This window comes from Fusarium fujikuroi, chromosome FFUJ_chr10, assembly GCF_900079805.1.
Source record: "Fusarium fujikuroi IMI 58289 draft genome, chromosome FFUJ_chr10".
Taxonomy (NCBI): domain Eukaryota; kingdom Fungi; phylum Ascomycota; class Sordariomycetes; order Hypocreales; family Nectriaceae; genus Fusarium; species Fusarium fujikuroi.
In genome coordinates this window covers 2168372-2190888 of record NC_036631.1, presented here as the reverse complement: position 1 = coordinate 2190888, position 22517 = coordinate 2168372, and the positions used below count along the sequence as shown (strand labels likewise).

At 48.4% G+C, this 22517-nt stretch overlaps 11 protein-coding genes; 8 read left to right on the top strand and 3 right to left on the bottom strand.

Moving 5' to 3' along the window:
• Positions 1-105: 105 nt before the first annotated feature.
• FFUJ_11060 (uncharacterized protein) lies at positions 106-3550 on the top strand (the record flags this gene model as incomplete). XM_023569915.1 has 7 exons in its annotated part: positions 106-545; positions 597-1217; positions 1278-1467; positions 1526-1662; positions 1713-1906; positions 1968-2076; positions 2371-3550. The coding sequence occupies 7 exons, from the start codon at positions 106-108 to the stop codon at positions 3548-3550; spliced, it is 2871 nt and encodes a 956-aa protein (XP_023437065.1).
• Positions 3551-3897: 347 nt separating this feature from the next.
• Positions 3898-5131, bottom strand: FFUJ_11059 (probable aspartic proteinase precursor; the record flags this gene model as incomplete). XM_023569914.1 has 2 exons in its annotated part: positions 3898-4759; positions 4815-5131. 2 exons carry the CDS (start codon positions 5129-5131, stop codon positions 3898-3900), a joined length of 1179 nt encoding a protein of 392 aa, XP_023437064.1.
• Positions 5132-5568: 437 nt separating this feature from the next.
• FFUJ_11058 (related to aspartic proteinase OPSB) lies at positions 5569-6890 on the top strand (the record flags this gene model as incomplete). XM_023569913.1 has 2 exons in its annotated part: positions 5569-5852; positions 5900-6890. The coding sequence occupies 2 exons, from the start codon at positions 5569-5571 to the stop codon at positions 6888-6890; spliced, it is 1275 nt and encodes a 424-aa protein (XP_023437063.1).
• Positions 6891-7397: 507 nt separating this feature from the next.
• Positions 7398-9521, top strand: FFUJ_11057 (related to DAL5-Allantoate and ureidosuccinate permease; the record flags this gene model as incomplete). XM_023569912.1 has 11 exons in its annotated part: positions 7398-7589; positions 7650-7730; positions 7786-7886; positions 7991-8408; positions 8458-8595; positions 8650-8753; positions 8807-8898; positions 8953-8997; positions 9053-9141; positions 9196-9338; positions 9392-9521. 11 exons carry the CDS (start codon positions 7398-7400, stop codon positions 9519-9521), a joined length of 1533 nt encoding a protein of 510 aa, XP_023437062.1.
• Positions 9522-9989: 468 nt separating this feature from the next.
• Positions 9990-11762, top strand: FFUJ_11056 (uncharacterized protein; the record flags this gene model as incomplete). XM_023569911.1 has 2 exons in its annotated part: positions 9990-11258; positions 11319-11762. 2 exons carry the CDS (start codon positions 9990-9992, stop codon positions 11760-11762), a joined length of 1713 nt encoding a protein of 570 aa, XP_023437061.1.
• A 270-nt stretch (positions 11763-12032) lies between these two features.
• FFUJ_11055 (uncharacterized protein) lies at positions 12033-13363 on the top strand (the record flags this gene model as incomplete). XM_023569910.1 has 2 exons in its annotated part: positions 12033-12202; positions 12256-13363. 2 exons carry the CDS (start codon positions 12033-12035, stop codon positions 13361-13363), a joined length of 1278 nt encoding a protein of 425 aa, XP_023437060.1.
• A 551-nt stretch (positions 13364-13914) lies between these two features.
• FFUJ_11054 (uncharacterized protein) lies at positions 13915-14155 on the top strand (the record flags this gene model as incomplete). XM_023569909.1 has 2 exons in its annotated part: positions 13915-14069; positions 14125-14155. The coding sequence occupies 2 exons, from the start codon at positions 13915-13917 to the stop codon at positions 14153-14155; spliced, it is 186 nt and encodes a 61-aa protein (XP_023437059.1).
• Positions 14156-14745: 590 nt separating this feature from the next.
• FFUJ_11053 (uncharacterized protein) lies at positions 14746-16207 on the top strand (the record flags this gene model as incomplete). XM_023569908.1 has 2 exons in its annotated part: positions 14746-15055; positions 15117-16207. The coding sequence occupies 2 exons, from the start codon at positions 14746-14748 to the stop codon at positions 16205-16207; spliced, it is 1401 nt and encodes a 466-aa protein (XP_023437058.1).
• A 465-nt stretch (positions 16208-16672) lies between these two features.
• FFUJ_11052 (related to quinone reductase) lies at positions 16673-17796 on the bottom strand (the record flags this gene model as incomplete). XM_023569906.1 has 2 exons in its annotated part: positions 16673-17643; positions 17694-17796. 2 exons carry the CDS (start codon positions 17794-17796, stop codon positions 16673-16675), a joined length of 1074 nt encoding a protein of 357 aa, XP_023437057.1.
• A 788-nt stretch (positions 17797-18584) lies between these two features.
• FFUJ_11051 (uncharacterized protein) lies at positions 18585-19782 on the bottom strand (the record flags this gene model as incomplete). XM_023569905.1 has 5 exons in its annotated part: positions 18585-18639; positions 18688-18941; positions 18999-19237; positions 19283-19543; positions 19596-19782. The coding sequence occupies 5 exons, from the start codon at positions 19780-19782 to the stop codon at positions 18585-18587; spliced, it is 996 nt and encodes a 331-aa protein (XP_023437056.1).
• A 361-nt stretch (positions 19783-20143) lies between these two features.
• On the top strand, positions 20144-22153 carry FFUJ_14409 (uncharacterized protein; the record flags this gene model as incomplete). Its single annotated transcript, XM_023569904.1, has 1 exon — positions 20144-22153. One exon carries the CDS (start codon positions 20144-20146, stop codon positions 22151-22153), a length of 2010 nt encoding a protein of 669 aa, XP_023437055.1.
• Positions 22154-22517: the final 364 nt, after the last annotated feature.

Here is a 22517-nt window from a genome sequence, read left to right as displayed (position 1 = left end):
CTTGTCTGCCCTATGCGACTTGCAGTAAGCAGAAAGTCACCGCTCACTTTCCCCGCTTCGCTTCACCCGCTTGTTTCTCACTTCTACAACATTCCCAATCTTATCATGGCTGATCCATTATCCATCGCAAGCGGCGTCGCTGGCCTTGTATCCCTTGGCCTAACTATCTGCAGCGGTCTTCACAATTATTTTAGCGCCGTGAAAGATCGACACCGAGACATCGAGACAGCCAGCCAAAGCCTTACACTTTTGCAGTCAAATATCTTCATCATCCAGACGAGCACACTGAAGCTCGGTCAGCGTCACGCCTTATCCGCCAATGGAGTCAATCAAGGTCTGGCTAATTGCGAGTCGCAGCTCATGGCCCTGCAGCAGATGATGCTGGACCTTACCCGAGACGAGGGCCTGAGTGATACGAAGGGAAGATGGAGAAAGCAAATGGTGGTAGCTCGATATCCGTTTGATCAGAAGCGGTTGATTCAACTTCAAGATCAGCTATCCAAGGCCAATATGACTTTGAGTACTTTTGTTCAAATCTTCAATCTGTGAGAAGTTCTCTGTATCATGACGGTTCGCCTCTTGCTGATTTTGTCCAGTGATGTCAACATTGGCATCAGCGAAGATCTGCGGATTTTAAAAAGCAGTATTAATACTAACGATAACTTTACGCACAATATGTTGCACACAATCTCCAGACAGCTTGAAAACATCGGACCAGTTATACAACGCACGGATATGGAAGTGACAACAATATCGGAACGAGTTCAACAGAACTGCCTCGCTTCTAGCAACTATGTCTCGGACGCCGCAGTCAAATCTCGATATCTGGAGAATCATCAGAATGAAGCATCAGAGTTGGGAAGGCTGATCAGTCCAAGATGTACTTGTTCCAACCTTGCGCCTAATTCTATTTATCGAAGATCATCCTATGTCAATCAGTCATGGAGAGGCTTGGTCATCTCAAAGCAAGAGCATAAACGAGAACGCCATCGTCCTGGTTGCATTTTCTTTAGTGCATCACCCTGGACGTCAAAGACTACATTCACGTATCTCGGCCTTCGATATTGGGTATCTCGAATGCTGTCTATAACACTGACTCGAGAATACCCTGCTGGGGCATATAGTCTTTCCTTTGCGATACAGCCGTGCAACGTTGTCCAATCGAGTCCAGCATTTGAAGCTATTCATCGCCTTGGACGAAGCTACCTTTATAATTTGTGAGTCTTTGGCCATTCTTATCCTTTTATTGTGGTACAGACTACTGATGTACGCGTCAGGTGGCGTTGCGAGGCTTTGTTTGGGGAGCCATGGGCTTTTAAAATCGCAATGCAACAATACCGTCGTTTCGACCTACGGAAAGAGACATCGGCTTTGATACTGAAGCTAAGGACTATTTATGCCTCAGGCTTAGCGTCGCCATTTGATGTAGACGCCTCTGGAAGTAACATCGCCTATGTATCCCTAAGTGTAAGTTCAGGTCCTAGTTTTGCAAGCATAGCGTACGTCATTCTAACATACTGTTGAGTTTTATCAAAGGCTGTTGGGACTTCGAACTTCAGAAGATACACCGAGTCTCGAGGATGTATTCGAGTCCATTTGCTCGCTTTTGTTGTATATGTTTGACGCTGGGGTTCCAATCACAGCCAGCAATAATGATAAAAAGTAAGAAACATAAACTTCGTTTTGTATTTGGCTTCGCTTATATGAAACAGAACAATTCTTGGAAACTTGTGTTGGCCTGAATTCTTAGAGAAGCTTCCCCGACTGTACAATTTCATGGCCACCCTCGATACATCGCTCTGCGTCGAAAGCGTTGCCCATACCGACCTATGGCCTGCCATCGCCGATAGAGGATCGATTTCTGGGATATTGGAAGTTTGGGGCGAGTACCCGGAGATCGCTGAAGGTTACGCTTTCCTGACCATATGTCTCTCTTAAGCTATACTTGGCTAATACATATGATATAGCTTTTGGATTTAATGAAATTTTCTGTGCAGTGATGCAAAAAGACAAGAAAAAGCTCGAAGCTGTTCCAATGGACGGCCAACTTCCTCGAGGCATTCTAGAAACAGATATGTATGGGCGTAACATATTACACGCTAGCTTAACTTGGCCAGAAGGGCTCGCCTTACTTCTGCAATGCAAGCAGGCCGTATCTTCACTTTGCGACAATGAATTGACAATGTTCAGCCCTCTGGAAGTCGCGATAAAGCTAAGTGGGAGAGTATGTACCGAACCAGACAAGTGGGTGCTTTGCCAGCACTGCCATTGTGCTGCTTCAGTCCAACTACTCCTAGAAGCGGATTGTTCACTGCCGGTTCATTTGATGTTGGAGGAATTTCTGGAACAGTGCTCACTGAGATGCCGAAGATTGTTATTCAAGCATTTGCAGAATCGGCGGCGACGACTACGCGACCTTTCTCTTGCATTCCTACCGTCAGGAATCCGAGACTGTTACGGAATTGTCTTTGGGTCTCTTCCTGATGCTACAGCAAAGCTACTTTGGGAAGAGCTACAAACATGCTCGATTAAATCAAAAAGTGAGGAGTTCGAGATTAATCCAGGCCTCAAACCCTTTTGTCCGGGCCGATACTCTGGAGGCCTATTTGATGAACCTCTTGCTCTACGAACATGTTCGCTTGCCGAAGAGTTTGGATTCAAAGTATCAGATGAGGGTGGCCTTCCACCATTTTTTGCGCGCTTTAGACAGCGGCTTGTTTGCATGATGACCTCTAACATTTGTGATATGAACGTGCTCTATCTGGATTGGCTGCTGAAGCATGATCTTAATCAGGAGTATTTGGCTCGTGGCTTCCAGACATCGGTCCTTCATGATTTAGGAGAACGCATGGGTCGGAATCACCTTTTTACGTTTCTTCGCGAGCATTCGACCAACAATCAGCCTTGGAAAGCAATCAGTCTGATCGCCAAGATATGCAACAGCGAAATGCAGTCCCACTTACCATGTCCTTGTGTATCAGGTGCCTATAACAGACCGTTGGCTTGGTTAATATCTGGATTCGCAAAGAGTTTGCCCAAATATTTTGGGGTTCTCGACAGTATTAGAAGCATGCGCAATTTCGCTGGTCGAATCGAAAAATCAATAATTAAGGTTGACAAGTCATATCTAGCTAGATGCGCTACCCACATAATGACAATAGACTTGCTAGGCATCAGACACATTGGGCCCTGTCCTAAGAGCAGCTCGATATGGAATATCAGAGTATCAGCTGACGAGGATGAATGGGCAGAATTATTGGACGAGGACAGGCTTTTATGGAAGAAGGTTGATGATCTCGATGAAGACTTTAAAAGACAGTTCCAATGCCGGAACCAGACGGTGGCAGACTTTATAGGAGGTTACTATACTGAGAGAATGCTGGAAGTGCTGGAAGAAGTGCATGAATCACCGACGAGTGATCATCGGACCGGATTAGTGGCTGCAGGGGTGGCCCTAGTAGATCTGGAAGAGAGTAGCTTTGGCCTGAGGTTGTATGGGGTGACGAAAGATGAAGATTTTTATTATGAAGACAGCGACAGTGGCGAGTAAGGAGTCCTACCATGAGGTGGAAAACCAAGCATTGGAACGATATAAGGATAGAAGAACCTCAGAGTAATTGTAAGCTGATCAGCATTGACGACCAGGGAAGTCGGTAGCATTAACAAAAGAATAATGATAGGAATCAAGACTATTATTTGAAGATTATACCAGATTTGCGCGAAAGATGCATGACGGCATCGTTACGTGGTATGCAGAACGAGTGATTGTCTTTAAGACGGGTGAAGCTAATCAATGGAGGTGTCCATTTGTATGCAGTAAGATATTGCGCTCAATTGATTTATTGAAGCCATTCATATAACAACGCAGATAAGGGCGAACTACCCACAAGTGGGTAATCAATGCGGCGCAAAGCCAAGCTTTGGGGTAGCCTCCTCCCGGCTATGAACAACATAGTAGTTTCTCATAAACAAGTTTCCTAGCACAGAGTACTTGCTGTTAAGCTGAGTCTGGATCGCTCCAACACAGGTACGCTCAGCGGGGTCATATACAGTGTAGTTAACATCTCGCCCGGGAATAGAGAGCGTGGTGCTGTCGATCTTGAAGTGGAAGTCGGGAATGGTGCTGTTGCATGGGAATGTGCGACTGCCCCCTTCTAGGAGCTTGTAGCCCCTGATGTGGCTGTAATAGTCGTTCACCACAGCTTCAGGGAGGTAAACAAGGGACGTGCCGGAGTCGACGAGGACCTCTCCAACTGTCTTCTTGCTGCTGGTGAAAGAGCCTTTGCCAATGGCATAGGTGCTCACATTCATTGACCAGTACTTCTGGCTGACAACGGGGGTGTAGGCGATTTTGCCCTTGAACTTGGTGTCGTCAATGTATCCAAAGTCCCAAGTCGCAGGCTTGCCATCGAGTCTGAGATTCGCAGCAAAAACCTTCTTTTTCAGAGTAGGCAGGAGAGTTTCGAAGAAAGTCTTTTGCTTCTTGGGCTGGACGGTGTTGATGGTACTGAATGCGAGACCTAGAATACCATCGGAGGCGAACTCAGCTTGGATGATGGTGGCAGCTTCGACGGCTTGCTTGTGGGCTACAACGGGGCCCGCCTTGACGGTGTCGGTGTAAACGACACCGCTGACCTCACTGCCAAATGCGTACTTGATGGACCAGTTATAGTTCTTAAGAAGCTCTGCGGATGATGTTGGGACATAGGTTGGGTGGTCCAGGCTCTGGAAGGGAGAAGACTCGTTGGAATATACCCACCTACCAAGTGAAATGTCAGTCTTGGTGCGCAATTGCAGAATCAAAGAGTACTCACAAATCAGCAGAGCCCGTGTCGTAGATCAACTTGAAAGTCTGGTTTCCGACGACTGTAGGGACGAAGAAGGACAGGCCAGATGAGGCAGGCTTCACTTTGGCAGAGCCTGACTGCTTCACGCTACGCGCTTCTTTGATATCGCCATGCGTCGCAGGGTATTTCGCCTCGAGCATCTGCCTCTCGGCAGCTGGATCGAACTCCTCTGATGTCGAAGGTAAAGCATCGACACTGAAAGCAGCGCCTTGGCTATCTGGAACAGCAAGGCCATGCGCAGAAGCAGCCAAGGCTGCAATCAATTGAAGAAGTTTGAGAGACATAATGAGAGCAGTACTTGGCGCAGTGTGACTATGTTGGCTGGGAAGTATCGTAAAAATAGCAATTCTCTCGTCTCTGTTTTATGGCCAAGAGCACGACCTCGTTCCGGTTCGTTCCCCCGTTTCAATGCTACGCTACTCCGTACATAGTTATGGTTCGCGCTTTGATTGTCCACGGGAGGATGGATAAAATGCCGAGCTCCGCATACGAATTAATTTCCCAAAACCGGCTAGCAATCAGTTCCACCACCAATGGCATCACAGCGGGCTCGGCAGATCAGGAATGAGACCCGCTAAGAAACTCGTATCGGACCTCATGACTTCATATGGACAGGGGCTACACCGTATAGTGGACGGATTAGCCCATTTATACATATATAGTCTGATTAGCATCAGGCAAGTTGGTTGCGCATCAACGACAGCGAAAGTAACTTACAATCATGGCTCTCATCACTCTGGCCGCCGTCGCTGCTGCGTTCGCGCTTCCTGGCCTCGCTGCCGCGACCAAGACTCCTGCTGGTGTCATCTCCGTTCCGTTATCTCGCGATGAGGGCCTAACAGAGTACTATGCCAAGCTGCAGGTTGGCACACCGCTGCAGACAGAGTATCTCAAGATCGACACGGGCAGCCCGCGATATTCTTTCCTTGACCCTCGCAACGAGATCTGCAAAAAGCAGGGAAATAACTGCAAAACGCTTGGTACCTTCAACAACAAAACATCCAAGTATGCTCCTCCAGACTTGTAGTTCTCGTCGCTCATTGTTATTGTAGAACATCTCACTACGCAGGGACTGGCTTCGCTGATGCCTTGGGCTACGTTGGTCAGGGCGACTATCTCACCGACACTGTAGTCATCGGCGGTGTTTCGACCAAGAACATGTACTTTGGTTATACGTCTTTTTATAGTTTCCCCGACAAGCTCAGCGGTGACATCCGCACAATTCTCGGTAAGAAAACACTATCCGACGTGATAGGTGCTGAGCTGACAAGCTGCGAACCAGGTCTATCGCTGGAGTGCGGGGTTGCTGGCCCCAAGTGCACTGATAGGTTCTCCGCGTATATGCTGCCGGAGCTGAAGAACGCCTCCAAGATCAACTACCTTGCGTCGAGCATCTACCTCGGCCCCGATGACAAGAAAGCCGCCAACGCCAGAATGCTCCTTGGCGGCGCCTACGACAAGGCCAAGATTGACGGTGATCTCATCACCGTGCCAATGGTCGACCCCTTCAGTGTTGATCTCACCGGTGGTCAGACCAACTCGGTCAACGTCACCTCTGTCGAGGTATTCCTCACCAAGGGTAACAACCACACAAAGGAAACATACGGAAAGAAGAATGTCGGTGTTCCCGTGTTGCTTGACACTGGTGTTGCGAGCTGGTATCTCACGGACAAGACCATGCCTCCTATCCTCCGCGCTTTTGGTGCCAAGGAACAGCCTTTTGGCCAGCAATACTTCGTAGTTGACTGCAAGTATGCTGACTCCAAGCGCAACGACGGGTACATCGCTGTTGAGTTTGGCGTTCACGGCACGATCAAGGTTCCGCTCCACGGCGTGGTGTCGAAGTTTCCCGATGGCACTTGTGGAGTATTCGCTGCTTCTCGTGGGTATCCTGTGTCTATCTTTGGTGATCCTTTCCTGCGCAACGTGTACAGCATCTTTGACCAGGAGAAGTTCTCCATCTCGATGGGTAAGGTGAAGCATACTGCTGAGGAGAATATTGTACCTTTCCCGAAGGGAGGCTTTAAGCCAACTCACTACTAAAGAGCATAAAGAACGTAGAATGGCGAAACAATATTTATGAATACGCCGTGGCTCAGATGTAGCGGGGAGAACTTAGTGATATGGGTGTTTCTGTACATAACCAAGTAAAGATACATAACGATAAGACATGTTTTCCAATTTCTCAACTCCTCAGAATCGCTCATGACTTTAGTTTAACACTAAAATTAACAATCACAAAAGCCGAGAACAGGCTTCCCCAGATACCCCAGAAGGGCTATCTTGCCATCTCGCGCACTCGGCCCAAAACGGTCAAATCCGCGACCCTAGATTGAGCTATACCCTTTCTGAGCCATCTCAGCGAGCGCTATCATCCCCGCCAGATTGGGTCATCCTCGGTTCATTAAGCAGTATCATTACAAACATGACCATGCGATATAAATGGCAGCGAATCGCAAACTATCAACGCCTGCCACTTGGTAAGGTGTCACTCTGAATGTGCATTCACAAGACAACCCAATGGATAAAGACCTCAAGCCCGTTACCATGATGCCGACCAACTCCACCGTCGGGATGGGTGAATTGGTTGAAGATACAGCTGGCGGTCGCAAACTCAGTGCTGCCGTGGATGATGATGAGAAGCGCTCGGAGGAACTGGGGTCTGCCCCTTTTGGGCTTGTATATAGCTCCAAGGAAGATGCGAGGGTCCGATGGAAGCTCGACCTGATCCTGCTGCCCATGGTAGGTGTTTTCTTTTTTACAGAACCTGGAGAATCCAAGAACTAACTTCAGCAAAAATAGATGGTGTGCACATACGTCCTCAACTATATGGATAAAGTCGCTTTATCCGAGGCTTCCATCTTTGGCATCAAGGAAGATCTGGTAAGAGAATCTGCACCTTGGAAACATTTTCATATGACAACTGACATCCGGACAGAACCTCCTGGGGCAGCAGTATAGTTGGTCATCCTCAATATTCTACCTGGGTTACCTGGTTTGGCAATATCCCAGCTCTCACTTGATGCAGAAACTTCCCATGTAAGTCTTCTCTTCTCAGAAGACGATTCAGATTAGGGATGGTTTCGTGCCTTCACTCTCTAAGATCGTCTTGTGATGCATAATACTTTCTGACCACGGTATAGTGGACGATACTTCGGTGTGCTGATCTTTCTCTGGGGTCTCACCGCCTGCACCACGGCATTCACAAAAGACTTTGCAACACTCTGCGTCAACCGCGTCTTCCTCGGTGTTTTCGAATCATGCATGTTGCCCATTCTCACGATCCTCATATCCCAGTACTGGACACGTGAGGAGCAGCCTCTTCGCACGTCGCTTTGGTGGTCCGCCAGTGCTGTCGGATCTTTCATGGCCGATGCGATAACATACGGACTCTCGGGTAGCGATCATTCAGGCTCCAAGTATGCCGTCTGGCAAGTCGTCTACCTTGTCTTCGGGCCGATGACGATGTTCTGGGGTGTTGTTGTCTTTCTTGGCGTTCCGGCATCGCCTTCGAATGCATGGTTCTTCAGCAAGAGAGAGCGCGACGTCGCTACTGATAGGGTAAATCCTCTGCTAACCAACGCCAGTCGAGGTACTAACCAGATTATAGGTCCTTAAGAACCATACTGGTATCAAAAACACCGAATACAAATGGAACCAAGTCTGGGAATGCCTCAGGGATCCTCAGCCGTGGATATTAGCGATACACGCCTTTCTTCAATGCCTACAAGGAGGCGGTCTGACATCGGTGAGAAACCTTGGATTGCATCTGTAGTTGCATCGTATGCTGATGACAGAGCAGTTTTCAAAGATCGTGTTGACTCAGACCCTCGGCTACACGAGTCGCCACGCCACGTTGATGGCCATGCCGTCCAACGCCATCCACCTTGTTTCAGTAGTCTTTGCGTGAGTATCCAACTTTGTACCCTCATACCCCATTACTGACTTTTGTGCTCCAGTGGTTGGTTTTGCACTCGTTTTAAGAACACCAGGTGTTACGTCATGGTCGCAACGAACATTATCGTCTTGATAGGAGCCGTGTTAGTGGATAGTGAGTCTCCACTACCATCGTTGGTATCTGCTTTTAGTATCTGACTTGACTTAGACCTTCCACAATCTAACCACCAAGGCCGACTTGCATCTTTTTATAGTAAGTAGAGGATGTCATCTTGTAGCTCAGAACTTTCGCTCATACTTGCCTCCAGTCATTTATGTCAATACCGTCCCTTTCGGACTTGGCATGAGTATGCTGTCCTCGAATATCGCAGGGTTTACCAAGAAGTCGACCGCAAGCGTAAGTATTTGACTATGCCAACCTTGAGTAGACTTGTTTTGATAACATTTACAGGTCATGATGTTCCTGGGCTACTGTCTTGGCCAATTCACAGGCCCCCAATTCTTCATCACGCACGAGGCACCACAGTTCCAGACTGCTTTCAAAGGCTTTTACTCCTCAGTCGCTGCCATGATTATCTTTGAAATCGTTCTGCTGTAAGAAAACTTATGATTCCACTTTGTCTAAAAAACTAATCAGTCTCTCTTAGCATCTACATCAAGTACCAGAACCATCGTCGGGATCGTCGCCAAGTTCAAGAAATCCATAACGTAAACATTTCCGGGGATGATTTAGATCTTACGGATTGGCAGCAAGACTCGTTTAGATATATTTGGTGAGCCTTGGTGAAAAGGCGTGAAGCGATGGATATTGGTGTGATTGCTCGAGACAGTTCGAACTCTGGCTAGGTCGTTCCCTTGCCGTTAATGCTGTCGATCTATCTATGATACTTCGTCGAAGTTGGCCAGGAATAGTTGTCAAATTTCGTTTACTCAGACAGTCACAACATACACTGAATAAATACCAAACGGTTCCATTCTCGGCATGCTGATGACTTCATTGTGGCCTCGGCACCACATTGGCAAATAGGATTACAGAATGATAGAGCGGAATAGTGTACGATTGTATTAGTGACATGGAGAAGACTGTTTCCTGGTGCTGAGCTAGTACTTAGCGCGGTTCTGGGCACGCTTATCATCGATTAGTCATTAGTTACCCCAGCTTTCAAGATAAACTCCCAAGACGAAAGCGCTCTTGCACTTCAATCACCCCTCATCCAAGCACACGGTCCTTCACGACGACTCACGATGTCTCTATGCACTACCTGCGCAAGACGAAAACTCTCTTGTGATCAACTCAAGCCGCGCTGCTCACCCTGTCGACGCTCTCACCTCAAATGTGCTTATGAACCGTCGCCTCACGCTGTATTCGAGTTTAGAGATGAGACAGAGCAGATCAGGACTCATACTAGGCGTCGTGGGAGGAAGAAGAGCACTCGTGGGCAACCAATCCATGTGGAGATGAGCCCTCAGACCCAGGCTGCCTTTTCAGCTGTCGATACGGATGCGTCGGACTCATTCGAACCATCATCACTTGCAATGCTCGATGCGACCGCGATGCCTTGGATGGATGGGGTATTTGACTCGTATCCCGACCAACAGTGGGACTTGAGTCCGGAATCTACAATCATTTACAATGGTGCCGCGCAACTTTGGCTGCCGCAGACGGACTCGCCTGGTCAAATATCCACTGACTTCAACGCGGGCAGCCTGTCCTCGAGTTCCCCTCAGACAGTCTCCGAACGGGTCCTGGCGCAGCACTACACCCAGAATCTCGCGTCGAAATACAGCTCCAAGGGCCAAACTTGGAACAATCACACGTACTTCTTCAATCGCTTCAACTCGAGCCATTCGTTTGTGATATCGGCACTTTACGCATGGACAGCTGCTCACCTTCACTGTAATGGGACGTTGGATTCGGAGAGTAGCGCCTTGGAGCACTACGAAAAGAGTCTCGCAGCTCTTGGGGATCAATTGGGCATCCATTTCGGGATTGGGGCTGTGGATCAGGAACTTGGCCAGACTTGGCCTCAGCGCATCATCCGAGACGATGACCTGGATGCCGTCTCAGTCATGCTTTATTTCCTCGCCTGGACCGATCTGCTGCTTTCACGAAGGGCCTCGTTGAAGCGTATGCTAAGCCTTGAAGCTTGTCTTCTCGAAAGCCGAGGTCACGGTGATCAATCGCAGTCAGTCTACGGTAGAATGGCTGTGTGGTTCTGCTTTCTCGATGCTCGCGCATCTCTCTTTTCTCGGGGGGATGACCGCATCATACAGTGTCTTGGCAACGACTTGGGATTAATGTTTGCTGTGGACAAGTCCTACAATTTTCTGCAAGAAGAATATACTTTGCTGTACCCGAAGGAGGAGCGACGATGGGATGAAGCTCATAGACCTTTGTATGTGGCTACTTGTCGTTTAGTCGCTTTGTTGGGGACAGTGTCCAGAGACGACCGCACCACAGTGGGAGAGATTCAAGAAGTAAGTACGGCAGCATCATTAAACAACATTAAGGAGGTAAGCTAGTAGTTGAATCGTCCCTACGGCTTTATAATCCGACCACTGACGATAGATTAGGGGCTCTCTAGTATTACCGAGGAGAAAGCGGCAGAAAACAAGGTACTTTCCATATTTCTCACCGCAAACGCCCTCTTTCACGCCGTACATATCTACGCCTGGAGAAGATATCGAGGAGGAGATCCACTTTATGCAGAAACCGCGCATGCCGAACAGATAATTGGCATCACTCGTCGCTTTTACTCCAAGCTGAAGCGGCCGAGGACGGAAGCGCCGCCGACCAAGATATGGCCTATCCCGCTCATCATGGCAGCGATTGAGGCAAAGGACCCTATTTATAGAGACTGGGCGCTGCAGCTTATCAAGGACTGCTCTCAGGCTGGAAAGCATTACGTCAATGCATGTAGCTTTGTCGAAAGGGTGCATGCCGCTGAGGAGGGGACGGGCTGTCGCGCTAATCTTTGCCAGATCGCTCAAGATATGGGCGATGAGTTTGTGATCTAGCGCGCGGCCGCAAATGGAATTCAGCGCTGCGGTAGACATTTTCGTCCTTGGAAGCGATCAAGGGGCGACGGTTCGTGGTCGATCGCCGAATTGGACTATTTGGGACAATCGGGCGACGCGCGCTAGCAGCCGCCGCGACAAATTGGTGACAGCAACTCGGAACCCGGCAGAACGCCCCGCAAGGCCTCTTTGATATAAGTATTCGTGGTAGTGCGAGTGATAACTTGTAATTCTTCAGTGTCCTTGCCTTATAATCTACTGCCTTTCAACATGCCTTCTGCCGAAACCTCTATCATGGAAGTCCCTCGTACTTCATTCTACCAGCACATTGTCGTTGAGGGCACGCCCTATGAGAGGGGGCTTTCGCATGGTAGACAAGTCAGCGACAAGGTCCGTGCTAATATTGAATACTACAAGCTTCCTGGCAAGCTGCCTCATTGGTGCGTAGATCATTGATACCACTATTATCGCAATTAACCAACATCCAACGCAGGTCCATCTCCTCCACGATCATCAAAACTGTCTACCTTCCTGCCTTTGAGAAGTTCTACCCTACAGGCCTCGAAGAGATCAGAGGAATCTCAGATGGGGCAGGCGTTACGATCGAAGAGGTCATCATGCTCAATGCTCGATATGACCTTGGCAGATGCATGTATCGCCTGCAAGACGGCGGCAAGACTCCTCAAGAACTAAACGGGCATGATGAATGCACGAGCGGATTCTTCCCTCCCGAAGCAGTGGCATCTGGTCGCGCTCTGGCCGTACACAATTGGGACATGTCCAGCCATCTCTACAACCAGGATCTGATCATCTACCTCGAAGTACACCCGGACCCATCAGAGGACCGTCCATCAATGTTTATCCTCACCGAGGCTGGTCAGCTGATCCGCAGTGGGATGAACTCGGCTGGTATGTCTGTCACTGCGAATTCCCTGCTCTCAAGCGAAGACTACGTGCCCATTTCGCATGTTGACCAAGACGGGGTCTATCATGAGGTCAAGAATCCCAGACCTGTCCTCCCGCTCTCCGTCGCGAGGCGCGTCTTCCTTGAGTACAGCAACTATGCTGAGGGCTTGGTAGCAATTAACGCCTTCCCCCGCCACGTCTCAGGAAACCTTCACGTCTCGACGGCTGAAGGCTTCGCAATGGCTATGGAAGTCTCTCCTAGCCGCGTGTACAAGTTCTACGGTAACATTGACGATAACTACCTCATCCACAGCAATCACTTCCTCAGTCCAGAATTTGTGAGCCGTGATGATGTGTATGATCGTTCTCCTGGTGGGAGCACCTGGTTCAGAAGCCTGCGAGCCGAGAAGGGAGTAAGGGCTGATTGTGCAGCGGGTAGATTGACGCCTGAAAAGATCAGGACGGCGTTTTCGGACCACCTCGCGTATCCTGAGAGTTTGTGCAATCATCCGAATTTCAATCAGAAGAATACGCCCAGCGCTGTATTGACTGGGTACACATCCAAGCAGAACATGACGGTGGCCTTTGTCATATACGATCTGGTGAAGCGGGCGATCACCGTCTGTAAGGGCCCTCCTTGTCAGGGCGTGCTGCAGAAGTTCAAACTTGAGGAGAAGCGATCTTTGAAGCATTGATGATAGCAGTTTGCGTAATTTGACGTGGTGTGACGGTTATGGTGGCTAGATGTGTTATTTGCATTTGAGACTTGTGGCTGAGAGCTTGTTCCAGGAGACATCACCTAGCGGCTAGTACGTTTTCTCTGAAGTATAGATGAATTTGCATTATATGAGAAAAAGATTTATTACACAGTTGCGTTTCATTATGTTGCCAATCAATATGAATACAGGAGCAGTGTAAAACGTTACGAGTTAGGGTGCCAAGCTTGAAATGATGCTCAAAAACTTAGGTATCTAGGGTATGTAGCGACAACATGAAGCTGAAACCTGGTGTTGTTTTGACAGGGATGTTGACTGAGGCCGAAACGTCGCTTTGCTCGAGGCTGAAACCAGGGACTCACGATATCACAGTTGTGTTTCAATAGCTAGAATCGGTGCTCCAGCCTTGAGAACTATTTAAATCATCAGCTTTTGCTCCCAGATATCTAATTAACATCACCATCATCAAACCTCTTCTCTCCGAACACCTCCTATTTCACATTCTTGGTAGCGTCGCCCCTCCGCTCACCATGAGACTCTCCTCAGTAGCCCTACTGTCGTTCCTATCAACAGCCATGGCAGCTCCCTTGGTCCGTGGCCCCGGCGGTCGACTTGTACAAGAAGGTGCCGGTTGCACATTAGTACAAGGCCGAAGTGTATGTGACGATGGATTCGGAAATACCTTGTAAGTCGACGCAGTCTCGCCATTAAATAGTATCTGTGCTAATCGTTACATGCAGCTTCGAAGATGATCCTTTCTCGTCAAAATGAACAATGGAACGCAAAGATGAATGAAGTGATGAGGCTTCTCACAGCGGAGGATTGGGACCTGAATAATTCCGCTCGAGGCGTTGAACTGCAGGATGGGTGGCTAGTCCACCCGAGCCGTACAAGATACCAAAAATAATAATCTAATGAATCTATGAAACTCTCATCAAAAACTCTCCTTCTTCGTCGTGCCACTTTGAACACTCTCTGCCATTTATTGCCCAATGATCCTCCCGAGTGGAGTCAGCAAAATGAGGCCATCTCCACTGAGCCCAGCCGCGTAAGAAAGCTTGCGGCCTGACATGGATACGGCCTGCTTAGATCATAAATTTGTCATGTTCTATACCAATTGATCATCTGAAAGGCAAATCTGTGGACTTCCCCATTCAAATGTCTGGACGTAAACAGAGCTGGCTGATTACGATTGGATCAAAATCTCGGCTCTGCATTCCACGTCGTTATGCATGCTGCAGCTGCACGTTGAGTTGGGCACTGAGCGCCTCACTTTCGGTCAAAAATGGAGAATAAAATGCCAGCTCCGGAGGAAATCGTCTCTCAACCCATCTTCATCTTGTATTAATATTTTAGAAGCCATGACTTCATCTAATTCTAGCGAGGACTTGTTTCCTGCCCTGGAGTCGCTCTCCAAGTTAATCGTGCCGCATATCAAGACTGCGATATTCGTCGCGCTTCTTCTTAACCAATTTACTATCTTTCCGGATTTTAATGTTATTCTTTCTCAAATATCGAGCCCTTTAATTCTTATCGTCGCGCTGTACTTTGGCGGTGTCTGGACTCTGCCTAACGGCCAGGAGAGTACCAGCACTCTGTCGTGGAAGTTGTTGCTAGGACCGTTCTTTGACTTTAAGACTATCTCTAGTCAGGTCGGCACATACTTTAAAGGTGAGACTAGTCATTATTTGTCAATGTGAAATGAGGCACTGATAGTTCGTGATGAATCTAGTGGGCTCGTTGATGTCCTTGGCCTATTACCTGACCCTCTACTACGACCTACCACTTCCCTTCCAACCATGGGTTCAATACATGTTCGTTGGCATTGCCACGGCTGTATCAGCCGCTGCATACCTCTTCGCTCCCATCAGCAAGATCTACGGACCTCTTCGCTTCTGCTACCTTGAACATGCACAGACATACTGGCTCGTCGTCAACTGGTGGTCACTCACCGCCGTCGTGCCCTTCTTCTCCCCCACTCTGCTACCAGTCTTTGGCTTCTGTCTCATCAGTGTGACTGTCGGTACATGGGTCCATATCTACTTTGCATACCGTGAGAAGGTTCGCACGATTGCCTGGACAGTATCCGAGAACGCTGCCCGAGCAAAGGCCGCTGCTGAAGAAGCCAGAGATTTCGGATCTATGGCAAAGAAGTACGAGGAGCAGATGGTCAATGCTGCAGCTGAGGCGCGACGCGATGCTGTCATTGCGAACTCGGTCAGATTGACAGACTTCTTCGACTGCGCATCTCGTGCATGGTCTACTCTCGCTGAAGCTACGGCCCCAGCTGAGGATGCAGTCGCTCAAGCTCAAAGAGTCATCGCCTCCGCCATCATCGTCGAAGAAACTGAAAAGGTCGATGATAAGCAAAAAGCTGAGAATGAGCGCCTAGCCACATATTTCAGACAATCCGCCGAAACAGCCCACGAGCGCGCAAGAGAAACAGTCGCCCTCCTCCGCGCCGCACAAGCTTCCGTCCGCAATTCCGAAAACGCAGCACGACAAGACGAAGTTTCCCGTCGTCACGCAGAGCACACCGCTGAGAATGCTTCTAATGCTGCAAAGACTGTTAGTGATACAGTCGCATCAATTCAAGATGCTGAGCGCAGAGCGGCGTGGGCTGGTGGCGCTGCTGCGAGGAGGGCTGAAGAGGCTGTGACTATGGCGACGAATGGAGAAATTGAAGAGGCTAAGAAGGCTGTCGCTGCGTCTGAGTCTGCGTTTCAGGCGGCTGAGGAGTCGGCAAAGATTGTTCGGGAGGGAATGGAGGCTGCGCAGAGGGGCTTGCAAGAGTGGCTGCAGAGCAGTAGGCATGGGGTTTAAGAGGTTGATTAAACTTCAGATAATCTTACTTGGGCCGTCTTAAGATAAACAAATACCAATCTTGGATGAATTAACAGTTGCCGTGTGATGAATTGAGCGGTATCTTAAGATGGCCTGAGTGCTCTCATAAGATGAAAATAAGGGTATCTTAAGATAGCCCCTACTGGCATCAAGACTTATAGATAAAATTTATTTATTTTATAAATAGCTCAAATAATACTACCTTAAAATTAATAGAAATTATAAAAACTTTTATACTTCATACAATAATAAACTTAAAGTTAATATCTAAAGATAGTATCTTAAGATAAACTTATAGGATCTTATAATGAAATTAGCAGCATCTTAAGATAAATTTAGCAGCATCTTAAAATACCATAAGCCAATATCTTAACAGCCGCACTCAAGTTTCTCTTTAGTTAAACAACTTCAAACATACGTTCAACTATACGAACAGACATAGTATCAAGCGCTGACTCCTGGTGTCTCGCCAATAACAGTTAAAAACTTTTGCGCCCGAATCCTTCCCTCCTTCAAATCCTTCAGACCATCAGACAATCCCTCAAGGCCGTTCTTACCCACGACGTAAGGATGGGCTGTGAACCAACCCTCCCGAAGACCTCTAGCAAACGCTGCACCCCAAACAACACCGAGTAGTTTGTTGTTCTCATCCTTATCATGTACCTGGCCAACCATCGAGACGACGATATCTACACTGGGGTCGGCACCCTCGACGTCTTTCTTCATCAAGATGTTGGTCACCTTTGGCTTGCGGCCAGTCGAGTCCGGGGGACCTGCGATGGCTTTGGTGACTGTCCTCACGGTGGAGTCTTCCGAGACGCTGTCGAAAGCCTTCCAGCATCGACCATCTGGAGCGCCGCCTTTCTTGAAAGCTTCTTGAATCGCCTTCACTAGCTCTTCCTCATTCTTGTAAGCGGTGTAGTCAACAAGCGCGTCTCCCTTGCTCTCATCGAGGAATGGCTTGATGAAAGCACTGCGCTGGCTTCCAACCGCAATAATCGGATGGACATTCGCAGCAGCGGCTAGCTTGATGCCATAAGCTCCAGTAGCAGTACTGGCTCCGTAAATGAGAAGAGGACGCTTCGTCTCGGTCTTGGCGAGTGGCGACCAAGGCTCTGGGATCTCAAGTTCTTGGAACAGAGCGCAGACAGACGTGTACGCGGCGAGGGGGATGGTAGCGGCCTCCTCGAAAGAGACTGAATCGGGGATATGGAATGTTGTGTAGTATGGCGCGGTCGCGTACTCGGCAAAAGCACCGTTGGGAGTCCTCATCTCATGGAAGGCGGCTACACGGTCGCCTTTGTGGAAGCCGACGACATTTTCGCCGACGGCCTCGACGATACCGGCGATGTCATCACCGGTGTTGGCATCTTCGCCGAGCCAAACGGGGATCTTCCAATCCTTGGGGTTGGTACCTTGAGAGTTTAGTGTTCATGATGCGAGGACGAGGTATGAGTTGACTTACCTGCGATGACCACCTTGATGAGCACGTCGCCTGGGCCTGGCTTAGGAATTAGAGAGTCGATGATCTCGACGGAGGTATCTTTCTTGACGATTGCTTCTTTCATGATGATTGTAGTTTGATGTCCTTTCACTAGCTTCTTGTCTCGTAGTACTGAGCTTCCGACGTTGTGATTTAAATACTGAGCGCTTCTTATAGATGGCACTAGAAACAGTATCACAATAACGTTATCTAGTACAATTCGCCATCTAGCATGATATGCATGACCTCATTTCCTCGGCATTCGACCTACATTAGTAATGATAGTGGATCGACATCTCTTTCTATTAACCGTTAGACTCTCCGGGTCTCGGGGTCAATCATGAGCCCGAGACCCGTTTAACCTTTGACTTTGAGCTTCATGCGTCTCGAGCAGTTCAGTTGCACTGGGAACGGTCTAAATATTGTCCCGAAAGAAAAAGCGATGCAACCTTTGTCCACGAAATGTCTCCGAGATAAGTTTAGGTGAAGTTGGAGATGCACGTATTTACGTGTCAGCACCTTATTGTTGTGGGGTTTTTGACTTTCGGTTTCGGTTTCTACGCATTTCTAGCTAACACGATATGTCCCACTTACCCGCACGGAACTCTCCGTGCCGTTCTTCCAGGTACAGTAGAGTACTCGCATGGAGAATTGTAATCTAGGTGCCCAGGGTGATGTTGAGAAGCTTCGTCTGCCCAGTATTATATATCGGCACATTACACGCGCTGGTAGTGAGCAAGACAGTTTCCATTATAAAATTCTCCCCGGTGAATACTTCTCCTTGTATAGGACAACCCAATATGGCACAAGCTGATCAACAATTCAATGGAAGAATTCGCCTGGCGCTTCAATAGCGACTGCAACATAACGCTTTTACCCTGGCAAGACCGAAGATTCCGATAGAAAAACTGTAAGAACAGTGGCGTATCTATAAGCATTAGCAGGAACTTCAGAAAATATATAAAGTCTAGCTTACGTTGCTCCCGCGATAATCAGTTCTTGACTCTTCATTCTCGTGCCACTGGAAATCATCGCAACGAAGAATACTGTCGCACCACCAACAGCAAACAGCCGTGATGATGTGCTACTTAGGTAAGAACAAAGAATAACGGGCGCCAGCAGCATGATGACAACTATCGGGATCATCAAGGCGCGGGAGATGAGAGCCGCAGATGATCTTGCAGGGATGTAAATATGGGCAGTGTCTCTTGAGACTTTAGGTGAGTAGCTCTGTAAACTAAATTAGTATTATGGAATATCGAATGAGTACAGCAAGGGCTGAAATACTGGGAAGAAGTAATCTCGCAAACGTAGCAGGTTCTCAGCCACGTTGTTCTCTAGTCCTATCATGGCAGATTCGTCTCGGGGACTGGTACTCAGGAGCTCTTGCAGCGGGTAATTCAAGAATCTGCTTTCTGCTCGTGCGATAGATCCGGTGCCATTGACCCAATTCTGCAAATTCGTCACAGCTTGAGGATCAGCTTGTTCGAGTTCTGAGATCTGTCGACTTCTCAATAGGAACTTGTCTAGGCGTGTTAGTTGAACTTCAAGCCTATTAGGGACAATCTCACCTAGATCCTCCAGAGCTTCATCGAGCTCTGCAACAACCTTTGCTCGGTCTGTATTTTGATCCCGCTGACAACTGCCCAGAAACAGTGGCCTGTCTTCATCTCTATCAATCTTGTGCAGCTTACTCTCGAGTGCGACAACACGGTTTTGTTTGAGTAGTAGTAGCCGTGCACGAACATTTAGGAACCTTCGTGCAACGAAAAAGGACTCGTGTGAAGATATTAACGACGAAAACTGCGGGTATCCCTTGGGGTAGTCCTCGACTTGGGAGCTGTTAGCCTCGCTTATAAGCAATTCATTGACAGCCTTGCTTACTTTGCGGTAATTGCATTACCGGAGCACTCTTGTTCCAAAAAGGTAACAACGGAACTGAGAAACAGGCAGATGATGGCCATGTCAGATTTGGCCACTTGAGCCTCCAGGTTCTGCCGTTTGCACCTAACCTCGACAATTGCGTAGTGCTGCACTGGCCCAATTCGATATCGGAAGTAGTTGAAGACATGGTTCTTCTTGGAAAGCTTGTTGTATTACTGTCCAAAGTCTGGTAACTCTGATATTGTAAGAAGGTCGAAGTATCTGGAGAAAGCTAATAATTTCCACACTGTTCAGAAGGTTGAAACGCTGCAAGAAAGTGCATTTGTGATTGAAGTTGTACTTTTTAGTGTCTCGAGCTGCCTCTTTGCGACCCCAAGCTCATAGGCTCGGCCCGTCCGCTGAGGCGTCACCTGGGCGTGCGCTCAGCCCCAATAATACCGGGACTTGCATGACTATCAATGCTTATCATCCAACGGTCCAACTTCTCGTCCTTTTCAATCAGTCCATACACAAAGACGCTCCTATCGTGATCTCTCGGAATCATTTGAATGGCAGCCACTAACGAGTCCTCAGCGCGCTGGGCGCTCATGATTGGAATCAATTATTACCCAAAAGATCAACACCTTAATGGCAGTGTCGACGACGTTAGCGACATCAGGGCCTATCTGGAGCAGCACAGCGCTACGGCAATTCACACATCCGTGCTCACAGCCACTGTACCGAAGGATCATCAATCCACTAAAGATCCACCAGAGACGCCCGATGAGAGGCCAACCAGGGCAAATGTTCTGAAACAGCTTCGCTTAATCATTGATTCTGCGAAACCCGGCGATCACGTCTACATCCACTTCTCAGGGCACGGTACTCAATTACCATCGGATGGCAACGTTGGCGAAACTGGTTTCGGCGAGCTAGGTCTTGTCCTTTATGAAAATGGTGAACATGGTGCTAGTTACTTTCGCGGGCGCTTTTTAGCACAAGCTCTCAAGAGAATGGTCGACAAAGGTTTCGTTGTCACTGTCGCGCTGGACTGCTGCTTCTCAGGTGCCGTCAGTCGAGGCGATCGAGTACGGGCTATGGTATACGACCCGTCACTGGATTCTGACAGAGCTGAACAAGAGCAAGAATGCAAAGACGCCCTAGGAATCCCCGGTCGCGATGCAAGCATTGGTAGAGATTGGCTTGTCAATCCCGAGGGCTACACAGTAATCACGGCTTGTGGTCCCCACGAAAAGGCCATGGAAGTTCTTGTCAACAAGACCCAGAAACGAGGCGCCCTCACTTATCACCTTCTCGAAGCCCTTACGACCTTGGCAAAAGTGAATGAGGCTGTGTCGCACCAATCGCTCCACGAAACGGTTGTTTCTCTGATGCAAGCGTCAGGCTGTAGTCAGACGCCAATGCGATACGGCAATACTCACCTCTCCTTCTTTGAGACACTTCTAGCCCCAGTCTCGCTCACTTCCTTGCCGGTATGCAAGATAGAAGGTTCAAGGATTTTTATAAAGGCGGGACGAGTCCATGGTATCTCAATCGGAGACGAGTTCACTGTTCAGAACAGTCTTTCAGCTACCTCCAGTCGGAATTCTCATTCAAGGGTCAAGTTCAGAGTCTCTAATGTTTGGGCTTTCGAATCCGAATTGACAATTGCTCAAGCTAGAAAAGCAACGCCACCAGCCTTCCCCTTTAGCATGAAAGATCTAGGGACCTTGAATGCCACTCAGTTATCGACTGTTTCTTCTCAACGCATGCAGGTATGGCTTCCAGCAGAGTTGGTACGAAATACAAAGCTGGAAGATAAGCCAAAGGTGTTACGTTACTTCGAGACTATTACAGACAAAGAAGAAAGGGGTCTTTGTATGTTTGAACTGAACATCAACAAATTGAACAAATACGAAATTGTCGGTGAAGCTCAAGGGAGCATGCTTCAGCTACCAACACTCGACGCTAGCTTAGACGATTCGTTTCCCAAAATGATGGAGGCGCTTCAGCATACCGCAACGTTCAAGTTCTTCGAGGGCTTGTCCAATTTACTTCCATCTACAGAGCTCAGAGCAAAGTACACGCTCAAGCCAGTAGTGGACTCCTCCACAAATGGAATGTTTAAAATTTTAGACGGTGAGACCTTTGGATTCACTATCGAGAACCATGCGACCCACCCTCTATACATGGCCGTCTTTGACTTTTCTCCTTCTTGGGCTGTAAGCAACCTGATATCAGCTTCAGGAGGAGGCGACTATATCCTTGTCCCACCACCTCATGGCCCAAACCTCGGCATGAAGGAGATGAAATTAAAGATGACAGTTCCAAGCCATCTAAGTTTGCAGGGCCAGGCTCGAGATGTCATCAAGGTTTTTATCACAGACAAGCCGGTTTCTTTTCCGGCAATGGTTTTACCAGGACTGGATGTCAAGTCGAATTTCAGGAACTCTTCTGCAAGCGCAGATATTCTCTCTGACCTCATTAAGCAGTTGAGTACTGGGGGAAGGATGAGGAGTACTGGAAATAAGGGGGCTTGGATAACGCACAATTTCGTAGTTTGGACTTCTACTAACTAACATATTGCTACCCAAGGTACATGCCGCCCTAGAACAGGGCTTAAAAAGGGTCATCAACCAATTCCAACTCGCTTTCATCATACTCGCGCCCCTGCATAACCTCTTTGCCGCTATCATCGCAGAGGATATACTTTCCCCCTCTCACTTCCGATACTGTGTATGTCGATCCATTTGAGAGTACTCTGACTATATCGTTCGGCCTGAGTTTTGTAGTCTACGAGATATCAGTTTAGTAGGGGCCTTATATAGGAGTGACGTGCCGTAGCAAAGCTTCTGATCGAGGGGCGACCTCCATCAATCACCTGTACTTCAGGCACACCCTGCTGCCTGTGCGACGGTCAGTGGCGCTATGGGATGCTGGGGG